We start from the raw sequence: 22,244 nt of genomic DNA, 5'->3' as shown, positions 1-22,244 counted from the left end.
TTAGCAGATTATTCTCATAACACGTTCAGTTAGAATTCATGGCTTGATATAGGATGGTAAGAGTGTTTGCCGTGCAGCGCATCAGATCAGAGATCCATAACACTTCGTCCGTCCTGCAGCGGGGACATGCACAATGTTAAAGCAAGGGGACATTGTTAAAGCAAGGGGACATTGTTAAAGCAAGGGGACAGTCCAGATATGGGGCAAAGTTAAAATAAGCAGACTCACGTATTAAATAAAGACAGGCACTTGTTAATACAATCAAATCAATGCACATTTATGGTAGCGAAGAAATAAGTAGCAGCATTATGAAGTTAGTGAACATATAAGAAGTGAAGCTCACATGTAAAGTGCTAACATACCATTTTATAGAGTCACTGCGATTATAAGTTGGTTTAGGCACACATTAACTTGATGTCCTACAAACACTGAAACCTACAATTCCCACAATGCAACTCCTCCCTACCATGCGTCAAAGTTTGCCATTTACTTTTAAACTCCATGTAACTCAACTGTTACACCAACATGTGTGTAGTAGCCGCAGTGTGTAACAGGTGTGTGTGTGTGTGTGTGTGTGTGTGTGTGTGTGTGTGTGTGTGTGTGTGTGTGTGTGTGTGTGTGTGTGTGTGTGTGTGTGTGTGTGTGTGTGTGTGTGTGTGTGTGTGTGTGTGTGTGTGTGTGTGTGTGTGTGTGTGTGTGGTGTGTGTGTGTGTGTGTGTGTGTGTGTGTGTGTGTGTGTGTGTGTGTGTGTGTGTGTGTGTGTGTGTGTGTGTGTGTGTGTGTGTGTGTGTGTGTGCAGCCCCTCCGTACTGGGTGAAGAAGCCTCAGAGTCAGCGCTATGCTCCGGGGGAAACGGTGCGTCTGGACTGTCAGGCTGAAGGCATCCCGGCCCCAAAGATCAGCTGGAGCATCAACGGAGAGCTGCTCTCAGGTACGTTGAAGGACACCTATTGTGCAAAATCCACTTGTTCATGTCTCTTCTACATCAACATGTGTCCCCTCTTCTTCATGTCTCTTCTACGTCAACATGTGTCCCCTCTTCTTCATGTCTCTTCTACATCAACATGTGTCCCCTTTTCTTCATGTCTCTTCTACATCAACATGTGTCCCCTCTTCTTCATGTCTCTTCTACATCAACATGTGTCCCCTCTTCTTCATGTCTCTTCTAGATCAACATGTGTCCCCTCTTCTCCATGTCTCTTCCACATCAACATGTGTCCCCTCTTCTTCATGTCTCTTCTACATCAACATGTGTCCCCTCTTCTTCATGTCTCTTCTAGATCAACATGTGTCCCCTCTTCTCCATGTCTCTTCATCAACATGTGTCCCCTCTTCTTCATGTCTCTTCATCAACATGTGTCCCCTCTTCTTCATGTCTCTTCCACATCAACATGTGTCCCCTCTTCTTCATGTCTCTTCCACATCAACATGTGTGCCCTCTTCTTCATGTCTCTTCTACATCAACATGTGTCCCCTCTTCTTCATGTCTCTTCTACATCAGCACATGTGTCCACTCTTCTTCATGTCTCTTCTACATCAACATGTGTCCCCTCTTCTTCATGTCTCTTCCACATCAACATGTGTCCCCTCTTCTTCATGTCTCTTCTACATCAACATGTGTCCCCTCTTCTTCATGTCTCTTCCACATCAACATGTGTCCCCTCTTCTTCATGTCTCTTCTACATCAACATGTGTCCCCTCTTCTCCATGTCTCTTCTACATCAACATGTGTCCCCTCTTCTTCATGTCTCTTCTACATCAACATGTGTCCCCTCTTCTCCATGTCTCTTCATCAACATGTGTCCCCTCTTCTTCATGTCTCTTCATCAACATGTGTCCCCTCTTCTTCATGTCTCTTCTACATCAACAGGTGTCCCCTCTTCTTCATGTCTCTTCTACATCAACATGTGTCCCCTCTTCTTCATGTCTCTTCATCAACATGTGTCCCCTCTTCTTCATGTCTCTTCATCAACATGTGTCCCCTCTTCTTCATGTCTCTTCCACATCAACATGTGTCCCCTCTTCTTCATGTCTCTTCTACATCAACATGTGTCCCCTCTTCTTCATGTCTCTTCTACATCAACACATGTGTCGTCTCTTCTTCATGTCTCTTCTACATCAACATGTGTCCCCTCTTCGTCATGTCTCTTCCACATCAACATGTGTCCCCTCTTCTTCATGTCTCTTCTACATCAACATGTGTCCCCTCTTCTTCATGTCTCTTCCACATCAACATGTGTCCCCTCTTCTTCATGTCTCTTCTACATCAACATGTGTCCCCTCTTCTCCATGTCTCTTCTACATCAACATGTGTCCCCTCTTTTTCATGTCTCTTCTACATCAACATGTGTCCCCTCTTCCTCATGTCTCCTCTATATCAACATGTGTCCTCTCTTCTTCATGTCTCTTCTACATCAACATGTGTCCCCTCTTCTTCATGTCTCTTCCACATCAACATGTGTCCCCTCTTCTTCATGTCTCTTCTACATCAACATGTGTCCCCTCTTCTTCATGTCTCTTCTACATCAACTTGTGTCCCCTCTTCTTCATGTCTCTTCTACATCAACATGTGTCCCCTCTTCTTCATGTATTTTCTTCATCAACATGTGTCCCCTCTTCTTCATGTATTTTCTTCATCAACATGTGTCCCCTCTTCTTCACGTCTCTTCTACATCAACATGTGTCCCCTCTTCTTCATGTCTCTTCTACATCAACATGTGTCCCCTCTGTGGGAAAAGATTCTCTCTCTTTTTGATCCATTTCTATAAAAACCTGTCTGAAAACGAGCTGATCAGATTTTGGCCACTTTATGATGTCATAACGATGTGTTGTCTTGAGTAACCATTAGCCAATCAGCAACCAAGGTAACCCCCCCCCCCCCCTTAATCACCTGAATGTCCTCCTAGAGCACCATTGTGTTCTTGTTAACCAAATCTCTCTCAGAGGGGCGTGGGGAGGGGCTCCTTATTTTCATCTAAAGTAACAGACAGAGAATCAGCACTTTGGAAGCAGGGCTGAAACAGAGGGGATTATGGGTAATGCTGCAATGATCTGTTTGGTGTTTGGAGCCAAACACTTCAGAGACATGTTTGTTATATATCTGAGAGCTATAATATATTGATGAACAACAGTATATAGGGGACCTCTAATGGATCCTGGATGTTGTCGAACTCTCTTTGTAGTTAAGTGTGTCGACAAACAGGAAGTCAGACCTCCATTTATCATTTCAATGCTTGATGATGATATCGCATGTGGATGCACTAATAATGATATTACATTCTGGGATGATCCCAATATTTAAAGCAAACATTTGGCCAATAACAATGTTGTGTTGTTATTTACTCTCGTTCTGAGCAAAGAAGTCTTCATTATAAAAACTGAACTATTTTAAAGTCATACAACCCTTCATTACACCTTCTTTATCCTAATTCAATCAAACAGATTTACGAATCTACCTTTTTAAAGCCTTTTCCTTTCTGAAAATATTTGTTTTAAAATACTTTTTAGCCCGCTATAAAACCTCCTATACAATACTACACTGAATTCTAAAGTTGCTTTGTTTGCCTACCCTCCCTCCCAAATGTAAACCGTCTTTGGGTTCAAGAAAAGCGCTATAGAAATACAATTTATTATTATTATTAAAGACACTGTTAGCCTCTCTGTTATGCGATAGTACCTGCATCAGCAGAGGACGATGTCTGAAGTGCTCGGCCCTTTCTGGCACTTACAACTAATTTAGTAGATATTTTTAATTTCTTTTTTGAATGATCAGCACTTTTTGAGTGGACTTTTCTTTTGGATCGCTTTAAATATGACGGCAGTATTATATTACAAAACGCTTAAAGGACCAGAGATAGATTTCAGGTAAGAGCAGCGATCATTTCCCGGCTCCAGGCAGTCCACTATGACAGAGAGCCTTTTAACATCAGATGAGTTCAACAGGATGCTGAGGAGATGGACTCCAGGTCCTCACCTGACTCCCACAGAGAGAGGGGGGGAGAGAGGGGGGAGAGAGGGAGGAGAGAGGGGGGAGGAGAGAGAGGAGAGAGGGAGGAGAGAGGGGGAGGAGAGAGAGGGAGGAGAGAGAGAGGGGGAGGGAGACGAGGGAGGAGGAACAGAGAGAGGAGGAGACGAGAGGGAGAGGCAGGGTGGAGGAGAGAGCAGGGAGAGAGAGAGAGGGGAGGAGAGAGAGGGAGGAGAGACGGAGGGGGAGAGAGGGGAGGGAGAGACGAGGAGGAGGGAGGAGAGAGGGAGGAGAGAGGGGGGAGGAGAGAGGGGGAGGAGAGAGAGGAGGAGAGAGAGAGGGAGGAGAGAGGGGGAGGATGAGGAGGGAGAGAGAGAGGAGGGAGAGAGAGGGGCTGAGGAGAGAGAGGAGGAGAGAGGGAGAAAGTAGAGGTGGAGCGATAGACGTGGCGCATGAGGACCGTCGTGAGAGGGCGAAGAGGGGGGGAGAATAGGGTGAGGTAGGGGGCAGAGAGAGGAGAGCTGTTAGAGGAGAGAGAAGAGAGAGAGGACGAGGGGGGCGGAAGGGGAAAGACCGAGAGAGAAGGGAGGACGAGAGAGAGAGAGAGGAGAGAAGGAAGCAGGAGAGAGAGAGAGAGAGAGAGAGAGAGGAGTACAACAGAAAGAAAGAATAGGGTTTAGAGACAAGTAGAAGAAAGATGATGGAGGTAGCGAAATAGAAGTGACCAGGGGAGATAGAAACGCAGGAAGGTAGAATAAGAAGTTAAGAAAGTAAAACATAATGAAGTAGTCAATGTAAAAGAAGGAAGCTGTGGAAGGAAGGAGGAAAGAAGGAGTTAGGAGAGTTGAAGAAGAAAGGGAAGAAAGAGACAACACTTAATATGAGGACTAGGGAAGAGGGGAGAAAGAGGAAAGAACCAAGGAAGTGAGGTAGAGTGAAAGAAAGGATGAAAGGAAGGTGGCAAGGAGGGGAGAAAGTAGAAGGAAGACAGAAAATAAATTGTAGGAAAAAAGTAAATGAAGAAAGAGGAATGACCAAATGAAGTGAGGTAAAAAGAAAGGATTGAAATATAGGAAGGAAAGAAGGAGGGGAGGAAGGAAATCAAAGGAGGAAAAAGGAAAGGAAGGAAGGAGGGGAGGAAGTAAATCAAAAGAGGAAAAAAGGAAATGAAAAAATAAGACAAAGAGTGAAAGGAAATAAGGAAGGAGGGGAGAAAGAAGGAGTTAGTGAGAGGGAACATCAAAGGAAGAAGGAACCCAAATAAGCATGAAAATAAGGAATGTATAGACAAAGAGGAAAGAGCAACTGAAGTGAGATGAAAAGGAACAAGATAACAACATTGAGAGTAGAAATAAAGACTATGAGCACTAAATTAAAGCTGCAATATAGCAAGGAAAGAAGGAGGGGAGGAAGGAAATCAAAAGGAGGAAGGAACCGGAATAAGCAGGAAAAGAAGGAAGTCGGAGACAAAGAGGAAAGAACATCTGAAGTGAGATGAAAGGAAAAGAAGAAACAAGATAATTGAGAGAGTAGAAATAAAGACTATCGAACCAGAAGTGAGGGTGAGCAGCTGCCGCACGAGAGTTCGGGTCTGAGCAGCTGCCGCTCCTCCCGTTGGACCCGCGCTCCTCATCTCAACACGTCTGTGTGTTCAGCCTGCAGAGAGTTTCTGTTTGACACACTCACATAACGTCACGTTGTTCAGTCCTGTTTCTAACCTCTTCACCTCCCCCCTCACCTCCCCTCCCCCTCCCCCACTGTGTAGATGTGGATGATGACCCTCGTCGCAGAGTGTCGGGGGGTGTGATGATCCTGATAGACGTGGTGTTTACAGACACCGCTGTGTATCAGTGTGTGGCGTCCAACGAACACGGCTCCATCCTGCTCAACATATACCTCTATGTTGTTGGTATGTACGCCGCAACTTCCTGTTGCCGAGGGGGGAAGTAGTCGAGTACAAATACTTCGTTACTGCACTTAAGCACATTTCTCTGGTATCAGTACTTTACTCCACTACTTATCTTTCTGACAACTTTTGACTTTTACTTTACTTTGTTGAACACAAATACCTGTACTTTCTACTTCTCACATGTTGAACTCAAATACCTGTACTTTCTACTTCTCACATGTTGAACACAAATACCTGTACTTTCTACTTCTCACATGTTGAACACAAATACCTGTACTTTCTACTTCTTACATGTTGAACTCAAATACCTGTACTTTCTACTTCTCACATGTTGAACACAAATACCTGTACTTTCTACTTCTCACATGTTGAACACAAATACCTGTACTTTCTACTTCTCACATGTTGAACTCAAATACCTGTACTTTCTACTTCTTACATGTTGAACACAAATACCTGTACTTTCTACTTCTCACATGTTGAACACAAATACCTGTACTTTCTACTTCTCACATGTTGAACACAAATACCTGTACTTTCTACTTCTTACATGTTGAACCCAAATACCTGTACTTTCTACTTCTTACATGTTGAACTCAAATACCTATACTTTCTACTTCTTACATGTTGAACACAAATACCTGTACTTTCTACTTCTTACATGTTGAACTCAAATACCTGAACTTTCTACTTCTCACATGTTGAACCCAAATACCTGTACTTTCTACTTCTTACATGTTGAACACAAATACCTGTACTTTCTACTTCTTACATGTTGAACACAAATACCTGTACTTTCTACTTCTCACATTTTGAACACAAATACCTGAACTTTCTACTTCTTACATGTTGAACACTAATACCTGTACTTTCTACTTCTTACATGTTGAACTCAAATACCTGTACTTTCTACTTCTTACATGTTGAACTCAAATACCTGAACTTTCTACTTCTTACATGTTGAACTCAAATACCTGTACTTTCTACTTCTTACATGTTGAACACAAATACCTGTACTTTCTACTTCTTACATGTTGAACACAAATACCTGTACTTTCTACTTCTTACATGTTGAACACAAATACCTGTACTTTCTACTTCTCACATTTTGAACACAAATACCTGAACTTTCTACTTCTTACATGTTGAACCCAAATAACTGTACTTTCTACTTCTCACATTTTGAACACAAATACCTGAACTTTCTACTTCTCACGTTTCCCAAACAGCTGGTTCCTTTAGTCTGAATGTGTGTTTGGTGACGTGATCATTATTCTTTAGAGTCATTGCGTGCCTATTGATCTGAACACGATCCGTGTATCCATCACTTCCTGGTCTCCTCTAAAGAAGAGGGACCAATGGAAACGTTGCCGTTGTTCAGCATGGAAACATTCATTAGCTAACAATGACATTATTGTTCTATTGATATAAAGGGAGCTTAGGTACTCTTTAAAACAGCTGCTAGCTATGGGTACTTTTTAAAGAAGTTTAGTCAGTACTGTACCAGAGTATTTTTAAACACGAGTATCTGTACTTCTACTTGAGTAAAGGAAGTGTGTACTTTTGCCGTCTCTGTTAGCTAGTTCAAAACTCTTTGTACTCATATGTGATTGATTAGTCATTTCTACTACATGGCTTAGTTGAATGCTAGATTCTTATTGGTCCATCTGGACATTCTGTGGTCTGTTATTTCTGTATAGCAGACTGTTGCTAATGAAGGCATGTCTCACACTAACAGGCAGAAAGAGTTTTGGTCAATGTAACGTCAGCTTTGGCCGACAACATACATTGGTTTCCGTTCCTTATCAGAAAACACCATGGAATCATTTCTTAAATATTAATTGTATTGTTTTATTGGAGTACAAACCTTTGGATTCAGGCCGGCTAAACTGTCCCTGGTAAAGAAATAACAAGAAAACAAGACGGTTTAAAAAACACAGAGAGTTGGGCGTCAGAGAAATCAGCAGTAAAAGACAGGAATGAAACACTGAAGGGAACAGCAGCAGAAGAAGACAGACAGGAAGCTAGCACAGGAACACGGTATGGGCTCTGGTGGTTTTAAAGATTGGTTCATGGAAAATAAAATGTCAAAGACTTGGACAGTTACAGAAGACCTCCATCGTCGCTGCCTTCATTTGAAGTCACGTTGCCGTCTACAATAACCGACACTTGTTTTTCTTCGTGGGAGCAATCCAGTAATGTTTTAAATCAATATGTTGTCTCAAATGATCTCCTTATTGAGGATGTACATGCTGCAACTTCCCCTCAGCCTGTTAGAAACCTTTTTAACTCTGATGTAATCGATTGGTTATTGAAATATTCCCATGTGTGTCTCTCAGAGCTGCCTCCTCAGATCCTGACCTCTGATGCAAAGGTGTACAAATTCACCGAGGGCGGATCCGTCGTGATGGACTGTGAGTCCTTCGGCTCGCCACGCCCACACATCACATGGTGAGACACACACACACACACACACACACACACACACACACACACACACACACACACACACACACACACACACATACCATATATACATCACTTCAGGGGACATTACATTGACTTACATGCATTTCCTGGAGACTTATCCTAACCTTACCCATAACCAACACATGCCTAACCCTAATCCTAACCCTAACCAAGTCTTCACCCTAAAATGAATGATTCCCCTTATGGGGACCTCCAATTTGTCCCCATGAGGGAAGCCAGTCCCCACACGTGACTATGTAAACAGATTTAGGTCCCCACAAGTATAGTAATGCTAGACCACACACACACACACACACACACACACACACACACACACACACACACACACACACACACACAAACACACACACAAACACACACACACTTATGTTGTGGTACTTCATCTGTGGCCCTCAATCCAACACCCCTAAAAGGCAATGATATTACTTTCGCTATCATTCATTATTACATCTGGTCCACGTTAAGCCCATTTGGCAGGGGTGGAAGTAGCAAAGAACATACTTGTATACTCTTATACTGAACTCAAGTTTGAGGTACTTGTATTTCACTTGAGTGTGTCTACTTTATTATATTTCTACTTTTCAGATTACATTTTTTCATCCCCTTGCTATCCAAGAAAAAACGTGTATTTGCACATTTGAAATCAGAGTATGACTTCTTCATGTTGTTCATTTAAGGTAGCAGCGCCCTCAGGTGGCAGCATCAACACATTTGTAAGACTTCTGAAACAAATGGTTTCTTAAATTCTTACCTATTTATGTGTATATGTGCATATAAACTAAACTAAGGTAAACAGACACTATTTGCTTAAGGCCTTAAACATTATACTCACAACCTTCAGAGTGATGTCTCCTCTCTTTACTCCCTCCGCCCATATTTTATGGATCTTCTTCTGTTTATCCTCCATTCAATGATGAGCCAGGAAACACACTCCCATCGATCGAGTTGCTGCTGTGAGATTAATTTCTGCCTGTGTCTAATGTTGGGCTAAAAGACTCAGGAGGGACCGAGCTGCAGAGGGACCTTAATTTATGTAAGGATCAATAAGTGTGTGTGTTCTGCAGGGAGGGGGACGACAGGCTTCCTCTGCTGTCGGACCCTCGTGTCGCCCTGCTCACCAACGGTTCCATCATTGTGTCCGACGTCAGTCACGAGGACAGCGGAGAGTACAGCTGCTCTATCAAATACAGCAACATCTCCATCTCTGCTCACCTAGAGGTCTACAGTGAGTCTGATGTTGCATACGGGGAACCAGGAAAAGAAAACAAATACAAACGATATCTCGTCTCATGTCAATATGAAATCAATATGTTGACCAGCACTGCTTGAATAAGACGATATCCATGAAATAAACACAAGAATCAGAATGAAAATAATTTATTTATCCCAAGGAAAATGTGTGGTGACAGTTGCTTGATTTTTAAAATGAAATTATTAAAGGATAACTAAATAAACATAATAACAAAAATAAACAAGAATACAAATGCATATAAACATAAGAAGTTAAAGGTGGGGTAGGTAAGTTTGAGAAACCTGCTCGAGATCGCTAGAATTTGAAAATACACAACCGGAGAAATTCTGCCACTTCCTTATAGAGCCCCTCCTCCAACACACACGAACGCGCACATGACCAATGAGGGCACGAGGTAAGTTTGTGCCTCGATGGGAGGCTGACAGGCAGGTAGGCCATCCAGTTACTTTAGCCGGGCCGGCTAAAATAATTGGTCGTGCTTTTTACAGTATTACGGCTTCTACAGATGAAATTTTTTTTATGGATTTGTTGTCAAAGCACTTCAGATATTCATTGCTATCGGGATGTGAAGAGCATTCCATGGAATATAACAAAAAGTGTATCTCGAGCCGGTTTCTCAAACTTTAAAGTACTAATGTGCAATAAATAAGATACAATTCAATTAAGTAGAATAAAGATATTCAAATTAAAATAAGAAATTATTATATAAAATTAGGAATTTCAAGTAAAATATGAATAACAGACATAATCAAATAGAAAACATTTATTTTGATATACATAAGAAGTAAAAGAAGATTGTGAATTAAAATGATATAATACAATTAAGTAAAGACATGTACATAAAGACAACAAGTTCAAAGAAAATGTGCATTAATAACATACAATTAAATATACATCTTTATACTGTATAAACATACGTGTCCAATAAAACATTAAGTGAGATTGTTCATTACAAATATATAACAGGATAAAAGATATTTATACAAACAAAAAAAGCAAATGTCTGCACGCATTGTCACCAAAGACTGGTCATCACACATGTTCTCACTGTGCTGTGTTTTCCTGTCAGACCAAACGGTGATCCTGAACGGGCCGCAGGACGTGCGTGTGCTCCGAGGAAGCAGCGCTCTGCTGGACTGTGTCTTCCAGAAAGACCCTCGCCTCATAAAGTACCAGATCGTCTGGAAGAAGGCCGAACACAAAATGCAGGAATCGTCTCCAGATGACAAGTAAACACACGCTCAGATACTAAAGTCCCCAGCTAAACTAAAACACATAATATACACAGTAGGCATGTTAAAGCGATTCATCTGTGTCTGACCTATCAGACTGCAAGAAAGCCAGCTTTTTTAACACTAAATTACACATTTTAAATATATTTATATGCTGTGTGTGTGTGTTTGTTAAGGCACACGATATTTGATAATGGAACCCTGAAAGTCACCAACATCCAATCAGATGACAGCGCTCGCTATTCCTGTGAGGTCATCACTGCTCTGGGAAGCGTAACAGCCAGTGGCTCCATCACTGTCGTGGGTATGTCACTCTGTGTGTGTGTGTGTGTGTGTGTGTGTGTGTGTGTGTGTGTGTGTGTGTGTGTGTGTGTGTGTGTGTGTGTGTGTGTGTGTGTGTGTGTGTGTGTGTGTGTGTGTGTGTGTGTGTGTGTGTGTGTGTGTGTGTGTGTGTGTGTGTGTGTGTGTGTGTGTGTGTGTGTGTGTGTGTGTGTGTGTGTGTGTGTGTGTGTGTGCGCGCGTGCAGTAACACTAACAGCTCTGATTTGGACCCTCAGCCCGGCCGGACTCTCCTGAAGGTCTGTCTCTGTCTGATGTCGCCGACCACAGCCTCACACTCAGCTGGAACCCAGGAAAATCACACAACAGCCCCATCATAGGTATACACACACACACACACACACACACACACACACACACACACACAAACACACACACACACACACACACACACACACACACACACACACACACACACGTACAACATATTTGAGCAGGCTCTGCTCATTTGAATTCAATCGTCATCTTTAAAAAGCAGGTTTCCTTTAAAAGACAATATTTGTGTCTCACCTTCTTTAGTACGGGTGCCGGCAATGTTTTTAACATTTCATTCTAGTTTAGTTATTTTATAATTATACTCATAAAGTAGTCCTCTAGCATACAGATAAGATGTATCATAAAAATGTACTCCATACTTTGGGTTACGTAAAAAAATGTGCCATCTTAATTGTCTTCAGTAACTGAGGACATTAGTATTTTGTTGAATTGAAATCTTTATTGTCACATTATACATTACACCAGAGGACATTTTGAAGTGACCTTTCTCTCCCTGTGTCTCTCAGAGTTCATCGTGGAGGCTCGCGAGGAGCAGCACGCGGAGCACGGCAGGTGGAGGTGGGAGGAGTGGAAGAGGGTGCCGGGGGAGTTCAACCACCTGGAGCTCACCCTCCACCCGTACTGCACCTACCGCTTCAGGGTCTTCGCCGTCAACGAGATCGGCCGCAGCGACCCCAGCCATTTCTCGGACCACCACAAAACCCCCCCTGCCGGTGAGACGCTGACACTGTAACGATAACACAATTAATCGTAATGTTATCGAGAACATAATGTGCAAAACGCAGGAACCAAGATATTTGTTTGAAGACAAAGTGTTGAAAGGATTGTTGGCTTGAATACCTGAAGAAAACCAGTGAGATCTTCGTTTAATCAAATTCCCATTGATCGATCGCTTACTAATTCCCAGACAGTATTTTTCCTAAACATAACTTTTTTAATACTTCTGCAATACACTCTCACACGTCTGCAGACAAGCTGGTCTTCAATCGGAGCATTGTTTTATGCACAAGTGTTTTGTGATATTAAAAAGGCCTGTGTTTTGAAAGAAGTGAGCATACGAGTCTTGGAGTCTACAGGAAGAGTGGAAGCATGCTCGAACCAACGTTTCCTTAAAGAATTGTACGTAACACTGCGTGAGAAATGGATTTACAAACGGTCCCTGTTGGGGTGGAGTTTTCCTTTCAGAACCACATCTTGTGTTATCCCTCTTTTCTAATGCAAATTAGACTAACATAATAAATATATATTGCTTATTATTAGCTACAAGGTACAAGGTATCAAGGTATCAAGGTACAATATATTGTTATCCAGTATTTAGGCTTAACTGCAATGTAATGTGAGTTATTTCATATTCATAAAGCAAACAAGTGTGTTTTCAATCTATCTATTTAAAAGCTTTAGTTTTATACCTTTACTAAGTGTTTTTCCCCCTTTATCTTCCTGCAGTCCCTGACAGAAACCCCTCAGGTGTGCGCAGCGAGTCCACAGACCCTAAGACTATGATCATCACCTGGGACGTGAGTATTTTCACAAAACATTAGCAGCGCCAGCAAACTGGGGGCATTTCGGCGTTGTGATTCATTTTAGGATAAAAACTAAAAAAGGTTAATAAAAAATACAAATATTGATTTAAAAATGTTTAGGGCCAGCTTATTGCAGGCATTTATTTGAGTTTAGTAAGAGTTTGTCATTATTAGAATACAAACTAAAAAATAAAAATAAAACGTACAAACATAAGAATCAAGGTACAAAGGTCCAATAAATATAAAATAAAAACACGTAGACTGTTAAACACCTGCACTTTTGAAAGAACATACACAACATTCGTCTGTTTGCAACTCACATATCAATATTCAATTTACTGTATATAGACTACTCTGCACAGTTTCTATCATATTCTGTTTCTATTCTATTTTATTTACTTGCACTATTTGATCTGTTTTATTGTGTTGCACGTTGGAGGAGCCTGTGACCTCAGATGTTCGTTGATACATCTACACTGTAGCTTTGCACACATGACAACAAAAGCCTTGAACCTTGAATCAATGTTGTATTCCTACGTGTCCTATCCTCGCAGGAGATGGACAAGCGCTTCCACTCCGGCGAGGGGTTCAAGTACCACGTGTCGTGGCGTGGGGGGGGCGACGCTCAGTGGAACCACGCAGACGTCGCTACGCCTCCGTACGTCATCAACGACACGGGGACGTACACGCCGTTTGAGATCAAAGTCCAGGCTGTCAACGACGTGGGGGGGGCACCGACGCCGGAGCCGGAGATCGGATACTCCGGAGAGGACGGTACGTAGGGAGTGTTGCAAATATTGATACACATGAGTATCGGGATATTACGTTTTGTGAAACTGCACCTATTTGTAGTTGATATTGTTTCTATGTTTGGTTTGTAAAGCACTTTGTTAATGAATAGTGCTTTATAAATAAGGTTTAGTTGATTGATTGAATTCAAGTTTGCATGCAACGACAGTGTGGCTCAGATTGCACAAATAATAGTTATATAATGTACATTATTATTATTAGAAATTGCATATACTAAGTAGTATAGTCTGGGCGACCTCAGACAATCGATGTTGGTGCAATCGTCATCAGAAACAAAAAAATACCAAAGCAAAGCTCACCATTTTTAAAAAGACATGGAAAATGATAAAGAGAAAAAAAAGACATTAATGAATGACATTGAATATATAAACAAAAGGAGATCAAATTGAAATATAAAAGAAAATTCCGGAATAAAAAAAGGTTAACAAAAAAACAGAAAATTCCTAGAATTTGCAAAAGAATACAATAAATGGATTCCATAGTTTAGTTTAATACAATTCAACATCAGACGCTGGGATACAACAACCAGGGTTCCTACGGTCATTGAAAACCTGGAAAAGTCATGGAAATTCAAAAGAAAAATTCCAGGTCCTGGAAAAGTTATGGAAAACAATATTTTTCCCAAAGTTTTGGAAAAGTCATGGAAATATAACTAAAGTTCCATCAAATATAATTTATATTTTATCGAATTGCCGAAATAGTAATACTATAACGATAATAAATACTGTATAGTAAGGAAACGTAAAATGGCATTTAACTGTCGAGGTATTTTGCTGGTGAGAGATTTTTACAATCACGCCCTCTAGTGCTTTAGTCTGTCGGAGCTAGTAAACCTACTATTTTATTTGTTTTAGATAGGCACGACATGTTTCATATGCAGACCTTATTTTCCAGCTTACCATGTTAAAATACAAATGTTTCAGTGGTACCGCTGAGAAAGAGTAATTTTTGGTCATGGAAAATTAGGTAAAGGTTATGGAGAGGTCCTGGAAAAGTCATTGAAAATCATTGGTGAAAAAGTGTATGAACCCTGAACAACAGTTTTAGCGACTCCAAACTTGTTGTTATCGCCATTCTTGGAAAAATGTGGATATTTTGAAGAAACGTGACGATATTAAAGATATCCTAAAATTAACAAACATGGCTCTGTGGGTATAATCTCTCCAGGTTATTTGGGTTCATTTCGATGATTTTATCTAAAAGTAAAACAAATCCTTTCAATACGAGTAAACTAATAAGTTCATTTGAGTCCAAAGTCTTCAATATCAAGATATATTTGATCTTATTTTATCTAATAATGAACTAAAACAGCACTTCTAGCACACATTCTTCCAAATGTCTCATTGATAATCCTCACGTGTTATACTATAATTAACGTCTTTATAGACGAAAATTCCTTCTGACTGACGTATCCTATGATGTTAGGAACTTTTTATTTATGATCTGTTTTGTGCAGACTGTTCCCGCACCCTCTTTACACAACGCCTCAAATACTTTCTTTCAGAACTGTCTTGTACTTAAAGTGAGTCATCATGTCCCTCATAAAAGAGGTCAACATCCCCTTATTGTAAGACATTCTGGATGTGACAAGAGATGAAATCGTCTCACTAAAAGACATCTTCACAGAGGCCTGTTCTGCAGCAACGTCCGATCCAATGAAAGAAATGAAACACATGACAGATCTGTTTTGTTGTGATCTTGTTTGTGCTTGAAATCAAGCGTTCTGCTGTGCAGCAAGTTACGGAAAGTGTCTCTCGGTCAAGAGTCACGATCCTCAATTAGTGATGGATAGAAACTGCATGCCAATCAAATGACCATGCATGAGTCTACTGTGGGGCTGAGAGCTGCTGCGATTCTCACCAAGAGGAGGCTTGCAGTACAATTAAGATGTCATTAATGCACTAGGGATTATTTGATCAGATCAGAAGTGTCATAACCCAGCGGGACACAATGGATGCTGATCAATTAATGGTATATTTGTCAATAAAGTAAACAAGTTAGGACAAAGCTACACACATGAAGTGTCTGTCAGTAACACCAGCAATGTAGTTCAGTCAGACAACTCACGTGTTCTTAATATGTTTATTAGAGCAGCATATAGTTTGAGTTTGGCGTCTAGGCTCGGGCCTCATCACTCCACAGATTTACAAAGAACATTGAGTGATGATTAGATAACTATCCCCCGAGCCTACAGGTGGAGCTGGGGGGTGGGGGGGCAGGCGAGCAGCAGCAACATGAAACACAGCAGCAGGAACATGAACGCAGCAGCAGCAGCAGCGAGGCAGAGGCAGGAAGACCTGGCAGCTTAAATAGAGCGGCATGTTTAGGAGAATGTGATTGGTTGGCTGTAAGAGGGACGAGGTGCGTCACGTGTTCATGTATCATTGGTGCTCGCGTTGACTGCCTGCACTAGCTCGCAGGCTTCGCCCCATGTGTGATTCTGGGAGCATAATGACGTGTAAGGTGCTTATTGTTTTTGTTGATGATGTTTATTCTTACACAAACTCACCCTGTCTTTCTGACACTTTCAGAGCCGCAGGAAGCTCCCACTAATGTCTCCACCAAAGTGATGGACAGCACCGTCACAGTCAAGTGGAAAGAAGCCCAAAATGTGAGAGGTCTGCTGCTGGGATACAAGGTAACGGATGCTCTGCTCATGTCACAGTTATATTTCATACTGTAAATACTATAGTGTATCATTTGGTGAATTGTTGTGCTGGAAATTCTGCTGGATGCCGTCCTCATTTATAGATATCTTCTATACATTTTGACACTTTTTCTATTCCACTGTATTAAATGTGTATTTAATTATTCCAGACGGATCGAAACCTTAACGGAACAATTATCTGTTATAACATATCATAAGAAAACGCATTTTTTGAATTCAACATATTCTGTGGGTTACCCTAGGTAGGTAGAACACAGTACTTTGTAGTGCATACAGCACCACCTTGTGGCCGATTAAAGAACATCATTGTGTTCAATAAGAAATTATTTGTTTACAATGAGAGAGAAAAGCAGCCAGGCTTTCCATTTGAAGCTGGAAATAAGAGCATTAGATGTTTTTAGCTTCATAAATGATCAAAATAAATAATCAAAATTACATTTTCTGTTATGACTCATTGTTTACAGCTGTAGTTGTAAGTCTATCAAAGCAGGAAAGGCAACACAAATACATCATTTTCTCTCGGTCCAACTGTTCATTAATTAAACGCTACTCCTTGTCAGATCTACCTCCAGAGGTTGGGTCCGCAGGGCAGTCGGGTCCGGAGGTCTCTCGGGAAACAGCACCAGAAGAGAGAGGATAAGCTAGGGCGAGCGAGGGAGAGAGACCGGGAGGTGGTGGTCCACGGCGTGAAGACCTCAGAGGAGGTGACGGGGCTGCGGCTTTACTCCAGCTACGAACTGTCCGTCGCTGCCTTTAACAGCAAAGGGGAGGGGCCTCGCTCCCCCCCGCACCACTTCAGCACCCCACAGGGAGGTGAGTGTTCATGACACTTACGTTCGTTTCAAGATCCAAAGGTTGTATTGTCATAAGCACAAAGCTACAGTGTGGAAATGGCAATGAAATTCTTCTGACCTGAGCTCCTCCAACAATGCAACATATATAATCAAATACAAAATAAAAAGTAGTCCAAAAAGTCTATATACATAGACTAGAATATGATATGTACAAGAACAGAATATGAATTAAATAATGTAAATTAAGACAAAATTAAATAGTGAAATATGTAGCTATTGAAGAAGTCATATAACTGGTGTGTATGCACCCTTTGTGTGTGCAAGTGTTTAAAAAACTTTTTAGTTGGGACTTGACTTGGAGAACCGAAAGGGTTGCCGGTTCAAGTCCAATTACGGTATTCTGTCATACTATTCTTCTTCCTCTAATTGTGGTTTTACTATATTTATATTATTCTGTTTTAACAAGAGAGGCCATGTACATGAACGTGTGAAGAGCCACTGGACAAATACTTATATTGTGTTGCTTTTAACCAGTTACACTGTAACAACCTTTTGTGTCTTAGAAAATACATATATTACAACAAGTATATGTGTGTGTGTGTTTAGCGCCTGGTCCTCCTGCATCGTTAAGGTTGGAGAGTCCTTCAGAGAAGTCCATGCTCCTCTACTGGAGCCCTCCAGAAGAAACCAACGGCATCCTGCAGGGATACGTGGTGCAGTATCGGGAGGGTAAGGGCATGTTGATGATTTCAGTACCTCAACACACTGACACACAGCACTTGTAGCTTGTTTGATTTCACCACTGTGTGTGTGTAGATCTGGAGAACAGCTTGCTGCAGATGGAGTACATCGACGACCCTACCGTGACCCACTTTGAGTTGGACTCTCTGGACCCGAGCAGCCATTACATCTTCAACGTGATCGCTAGCACCATTGTAGAAGGACCCCCCATAACCCGGAGGGGGGCCACCGCGCTGGACGGAGGTGAGACTGCCGCCATGAGGATAAAATACAGTTTACCTCATTTTGTTTATTAAATGTTTACCCTTTTTAACTGTGCATTATGCATTCATATCTAAATCACTACATGTATACAGATTGATTGCATTGTACTACTTTAGCAATTTTATATTCTAAATTTAAAACTTTTTATTTCACATCTTTAACTTCAAAAGTTTGCATGGAAATATGTATCCTTTCATTCTAAAATAAATCAACTGTGACAAACCCAATTTCCACCTGAGATATTAATATTATTAGTATTATTTTATGTACTTTTCACGCTGTTTTCCGTCAGGCTAATATCACAGATATGAAATGGTTAATGTATTGGTATTGTTGAGGTATTGGAAGTGTTCTGCTCGTGTTGATGTTGGCAGTAATAGGAGGTTGAAGCGCTTGGTTGAAGGATGGTGGTGTGTCCGGCTGTCCGATAGGGTCTCATGAACTTTAACTTTTCATTAAATCCCTCTTTGTGTCTCCTTCCAGTTGCTCCATCACACATCAACATAGTTCCCAGCAACACGTCACTCAACCTGAGCTGGGTGCACGGAGAGAGGTTCAGGAACCACGGCTTCATCATTCGATACCGCAGGAAGAGCCGTAAGAGGAGGGAGGGAGGAGGGAGGAGGGAGGGAGAGAGGGAGGAGGCTTTTACTTTTCTGCAAAATGACTCTAAGATAAAGATGGAGGAAGAGAGAAGAGGATGCCTTTATTCATTATTAACAGGCACTTAATGGTTCATCCATTTCACGAGATGATCACATATCACTACTTCTCAGATTAACATGTAGAAAGACGAAGAGATGTCTGATAGAAAGAAGGAAATGGAAGAAGAAGAGAGTGAAAACACATGTTCTTTTAGTCCTTTGGTCTTTGCATTGAACACTTTACTAATGTGTGTGTGTGTTTTCTGCAGCCGGCTGTGATTGGTTGGACTCGGAGGTGGTGAACTCCACGCAGGGTTTCTATTCGCTGAAAGGCCTCCTGCCGGGATCTGAGTACCAACTCGTGATCAACGACACTCAGTGGGAGAACTCGACACGGACCATAGGAGCAGGTGTGTGTGTGTGTGTGTGTGTGTGTGTGTGTGTGTGTGTGTGTGTGTGTGTGTGTGTGTGTGTGTGTGTGTGTGTGTGTGTGTGTGTGTGTGTGTGTGTGTGTGTGTGTGTGTGTGTGTGTGTGTGTGTGTGTGTGTGTGTGTGTGTGTGTGTGTGTGTGTGTGTGTGTGTGTGTGTGTGTGTGTGTGTGTGTGTGTGTGTGTGTGGCCTGGTACTGACGTTGAATAACCAAGTAGCTCGAAGGTCTATAAACGCCGCTAGTGGTCAAAAAGGCCCACCTTATAAAATCAATATCAGTTTAGGTGTACGCTAGATTGAGCATATTTAAATGTCACTTTACGTTTCAGTCTGACGGACCTTTCTGACGGGAACTGAAGCATTTGAATCCACCTATGCTCACTTCACAGCCACCAGACTCCATTGAGAGAATCAGTAATGCATCACCCGCATGAGAATCATTGAAGCGATACGATATATTGTCCCCGTATGAAAGTTGTTCTGATCTCCGTGCTGCAGTTCCGCATACATGTACATGTACAAACATAATACACATTCAAATACATCCACATATCCTACATACACCGTTTGCACAAACACAATACACAGACGCACATACTGACAATGGCGACGTATTGCGCAACCCTCATGGCCAACATTTAAAAGTATGTTACATTACATGTGAATGTTAAGAAGCTTAATGGAACTAAGGATCAGGTCCCATCTCTCAACATTACATTTGAGTTGGTTCCCCTGGAGTATCTCACAAATGTTTTACATGCCAGATCTGACCAGTTCTAGACAACATGGCGGCCTTACTTACATTTCCTTGGACCTGAATTGTCGGCTGTTATTGTTAAAGGAACCTCCTGTAATCATAAATGCATCCTCAATCATACATGTGATATATAATGGACATTGTAAACAGTTCCTAATTAACCCCTCTCTCTCCTCCCTCAGCGCCGTCGGTGATGCCCGGTGGGTTCGCTGCTCGGGGTTGGTTGATCGGACTCATCGCTGCCATCCTGCTGCTGGTGCTCATCCTGCTCATCCTCTGCCTCATCAAGCGCAGCAAGGGGGGGAAATACGCAGGTACGACAACCAGCGCTCCGATAGGCCTAGGCCATACGAAGAAATATATACTTCCTTTATTTAACCAGGTAAAAGTCTCATCGAGATTACAAACTATTTTTCAAGAGCGACCTGGCCGAGAGGGCAGCATGGACAAAGATACAACAAATGAACACAACACAATACAGGCAGACGAATACAGCGGTCGTGAAACACCACTAATTACGCAAAATATAAAAAACTATTATAAAACGTAAAAAACTGGTACAACAAGTACGACTTCGATTGGATATAGCAATCGTATCGACCAATGGTTTCTTGTTCTCTGTCCTTTAAGATGGACTTGAACTCCCCCATCGTGACAACATCTGAGAGTTTCAGCTCCTTCCGTATATGATTCCAAGCAGAAGGGGCAGCATAAGAAAATCAGATATCACAATCTTTTTGACCCCCTACGGCACATGTGTCAAACTAAAGGCCCGGGGGCCAAATCAGGCCTGGGTTGGATTTAATTTCGGCCCGCAGGATAATTTCTAAATACTATTAGATCTGGCCCGCCGGTATATTGCACGCACCCTTTCCCTCCATCCTGAGGGTCTCCTCCGCTCAGAGCCTGAGCCCAAACATCGATGAACCTGCACCCAAGATGAGATGCCAAGTATCTACTTTACATGGATGTTTCCTTCTGCACTTTGTCTCTCACGGCAACAGGGCATGTTTGGTTTGTTCTTTGAGGGAAATAGTTTTTTGAAGCTGTTGTTGGCCTGTGGGAAAATGTAATCATAAGAAATGACTCTGCAGATCGAGCCATAAGAAATTAATGCAACTAATTATTTAATGTTTAATGTTGTTTTTATAGGCAATAATTTAAGCATCGTTAGTTTCAGGTTTAATATGTGCAATAAGTTCATTTCAGTAAGTCCTGCAATAAACATTGAACCAGTCCGGCCCTCGACTACCACCCATTTTTTAATTTTGAGTTTGATACCCCTGCCCTACGCTATCAATCTTGTGATGACATTGTAGGGTTGATCATTGAGGCTGTCACAACATATTTTCACAACGAGAATTTTCATAAATGATCATCAGCAAAGTAGGTACAGGCAACTATTGGAAAACTCAGAAAATGACATTCAGCTTTTAAAACAAGGAAAAGACTCAAATTAAGCCATGTGACATTTTGAAGACATAAATTAGTCTCATCGACATATGGCCTAGTGCTACAGACTCTCATGCGCAACTAAACACACACACACACACACACACACACACACACACACACACACACACGGGCACATGCAGACGTTAACCTGTAAGGCAGATTTTGATGGATGTCCTTTCTCACAGTGAAAGACAAAGAGGACAAGGAGGGGGACTCTGAGGCTCGGCCCATGAAAGACGAGACGTTTGGAGAGTACAGGTGAGTCTCGCCATAAATCATCAAGCAACACTAAAAAGAAATCCTGAGGGTATCCGGGAACATCCATACCAAACGTACAAACGGCACCACGACACGACATGCTCACATAGGTCATTCCGTTGGTCGCTCGTTGCTAATTGGTAACATTAATGGAGATGTGTCCTACTTTGAAAAGCATAACAACAGTTGCCAGATGTTTTCTTACTTTGAGGTTTGTTAGTTTTTCCTCCATTGTGTACTTTATATATACAGTCTATGGTCTGTACCCATATATATCTTACATTGCAACACAAAACATAACTCCTTTGTGGCGTTCTTTAGCTTTTAGACTTGTATGTTTGCCAGTTCCTCCTACCGCCTCATTCCTGCAGAGGTATTATGAGGCTTCTCCCTTTTGATTTGTTTTCTAAAGAGAGAACGTGTGAGTTGAAGATGTTGT

General features: G+C 41.7%; 1 protein-coding gene across 1 annotated transcript in view; it reads left to right on the top strand.

Annotated features, from left to right (window-relative positions):
* Positions 1-22,244, top strand: part of LOC117449262 (neural cell adhesion molecule L1.1-like) — a 63,315-nt gene that overhangs the window by 34,589 nt on the left and 6,482 nt on the right. The window contains exons 9-26 of the mRNA XM_034086820.1: positions 800-931; positions 5,730-5,873; positions 8,213-8,324; positions 9,428-9,588; positions 10,685-10,844; positions 11,024-11,151; positions 11,405-11,506; positions 11,969-12,175; positions 12,909-12,979; positions 13,540-13,759; positions 16,327-16,433; positions 17,024-17,276; positions 17,864-17,986; positions 18,074-18,241; positions 18,746-18,859; positions 19,176-19,316; positions 20,275-20,406; positions 21,733-21,805. Coding sequence (XP_033942711.1) covers positions 800-931; positions 5,730-5,873; positions 8,213-8,324; positions 9,428-9,588; positions 10,685-10,844; positions 11,024-11,151; positions 11,405-11,506; positions 11,969-12,175; positions 12,909-12,979; positions 13,540-13,759; positions 16,327-16,433; positions 17,024-17,276; positions 17,864-17,986; positions 18,074-18,241; positions 18,746-18,859; positions 19,176-19,316; positions 20,275-20,406; positions 21,733-21,805 — 2,548 coding nt within the window. The remainder of the gene's footprint in view (positions 1-799; positions 932-5,729; positions 5,874-8,212; positions 8,325-9,427; positions 9,589-10,684; positions 10,845-11,023; positions 11,152-11,404; positions 11,507-11,968; positions 12,176-12,908; positions 12,980-13,539; positions 13,760-16,326; positions 16,434-17,023; positions 17,277-17,863; positions 17,987-18,073; positions 18,242-18,745; positions 18,860-19,175; positions 19,317-20,274; positions 20,407-21,732; positions 21,806-22,244) is intronic.

The sequence above is a fragment of the Pseudochaenichthys georgianus genome, chromosome 7 (genome assembly GCF_902827115.2).
Source record: "Pseudochaenichthys georgianus chromosome 7, fPseGeo1.2, whole genome shotgun sequence".
NCBI lineage: Eukaryota > Metazoa > Chordata > Actinopteri > Perciformes > Channichthyidae > Pseudochaenichthys > Pseudochaenichthys georgianus.
The sequence above is the reverse complement of the archived record's forward strand: the minus strand, read 5'-3'. Positions and strand labels throughout refer to the sequence as shown.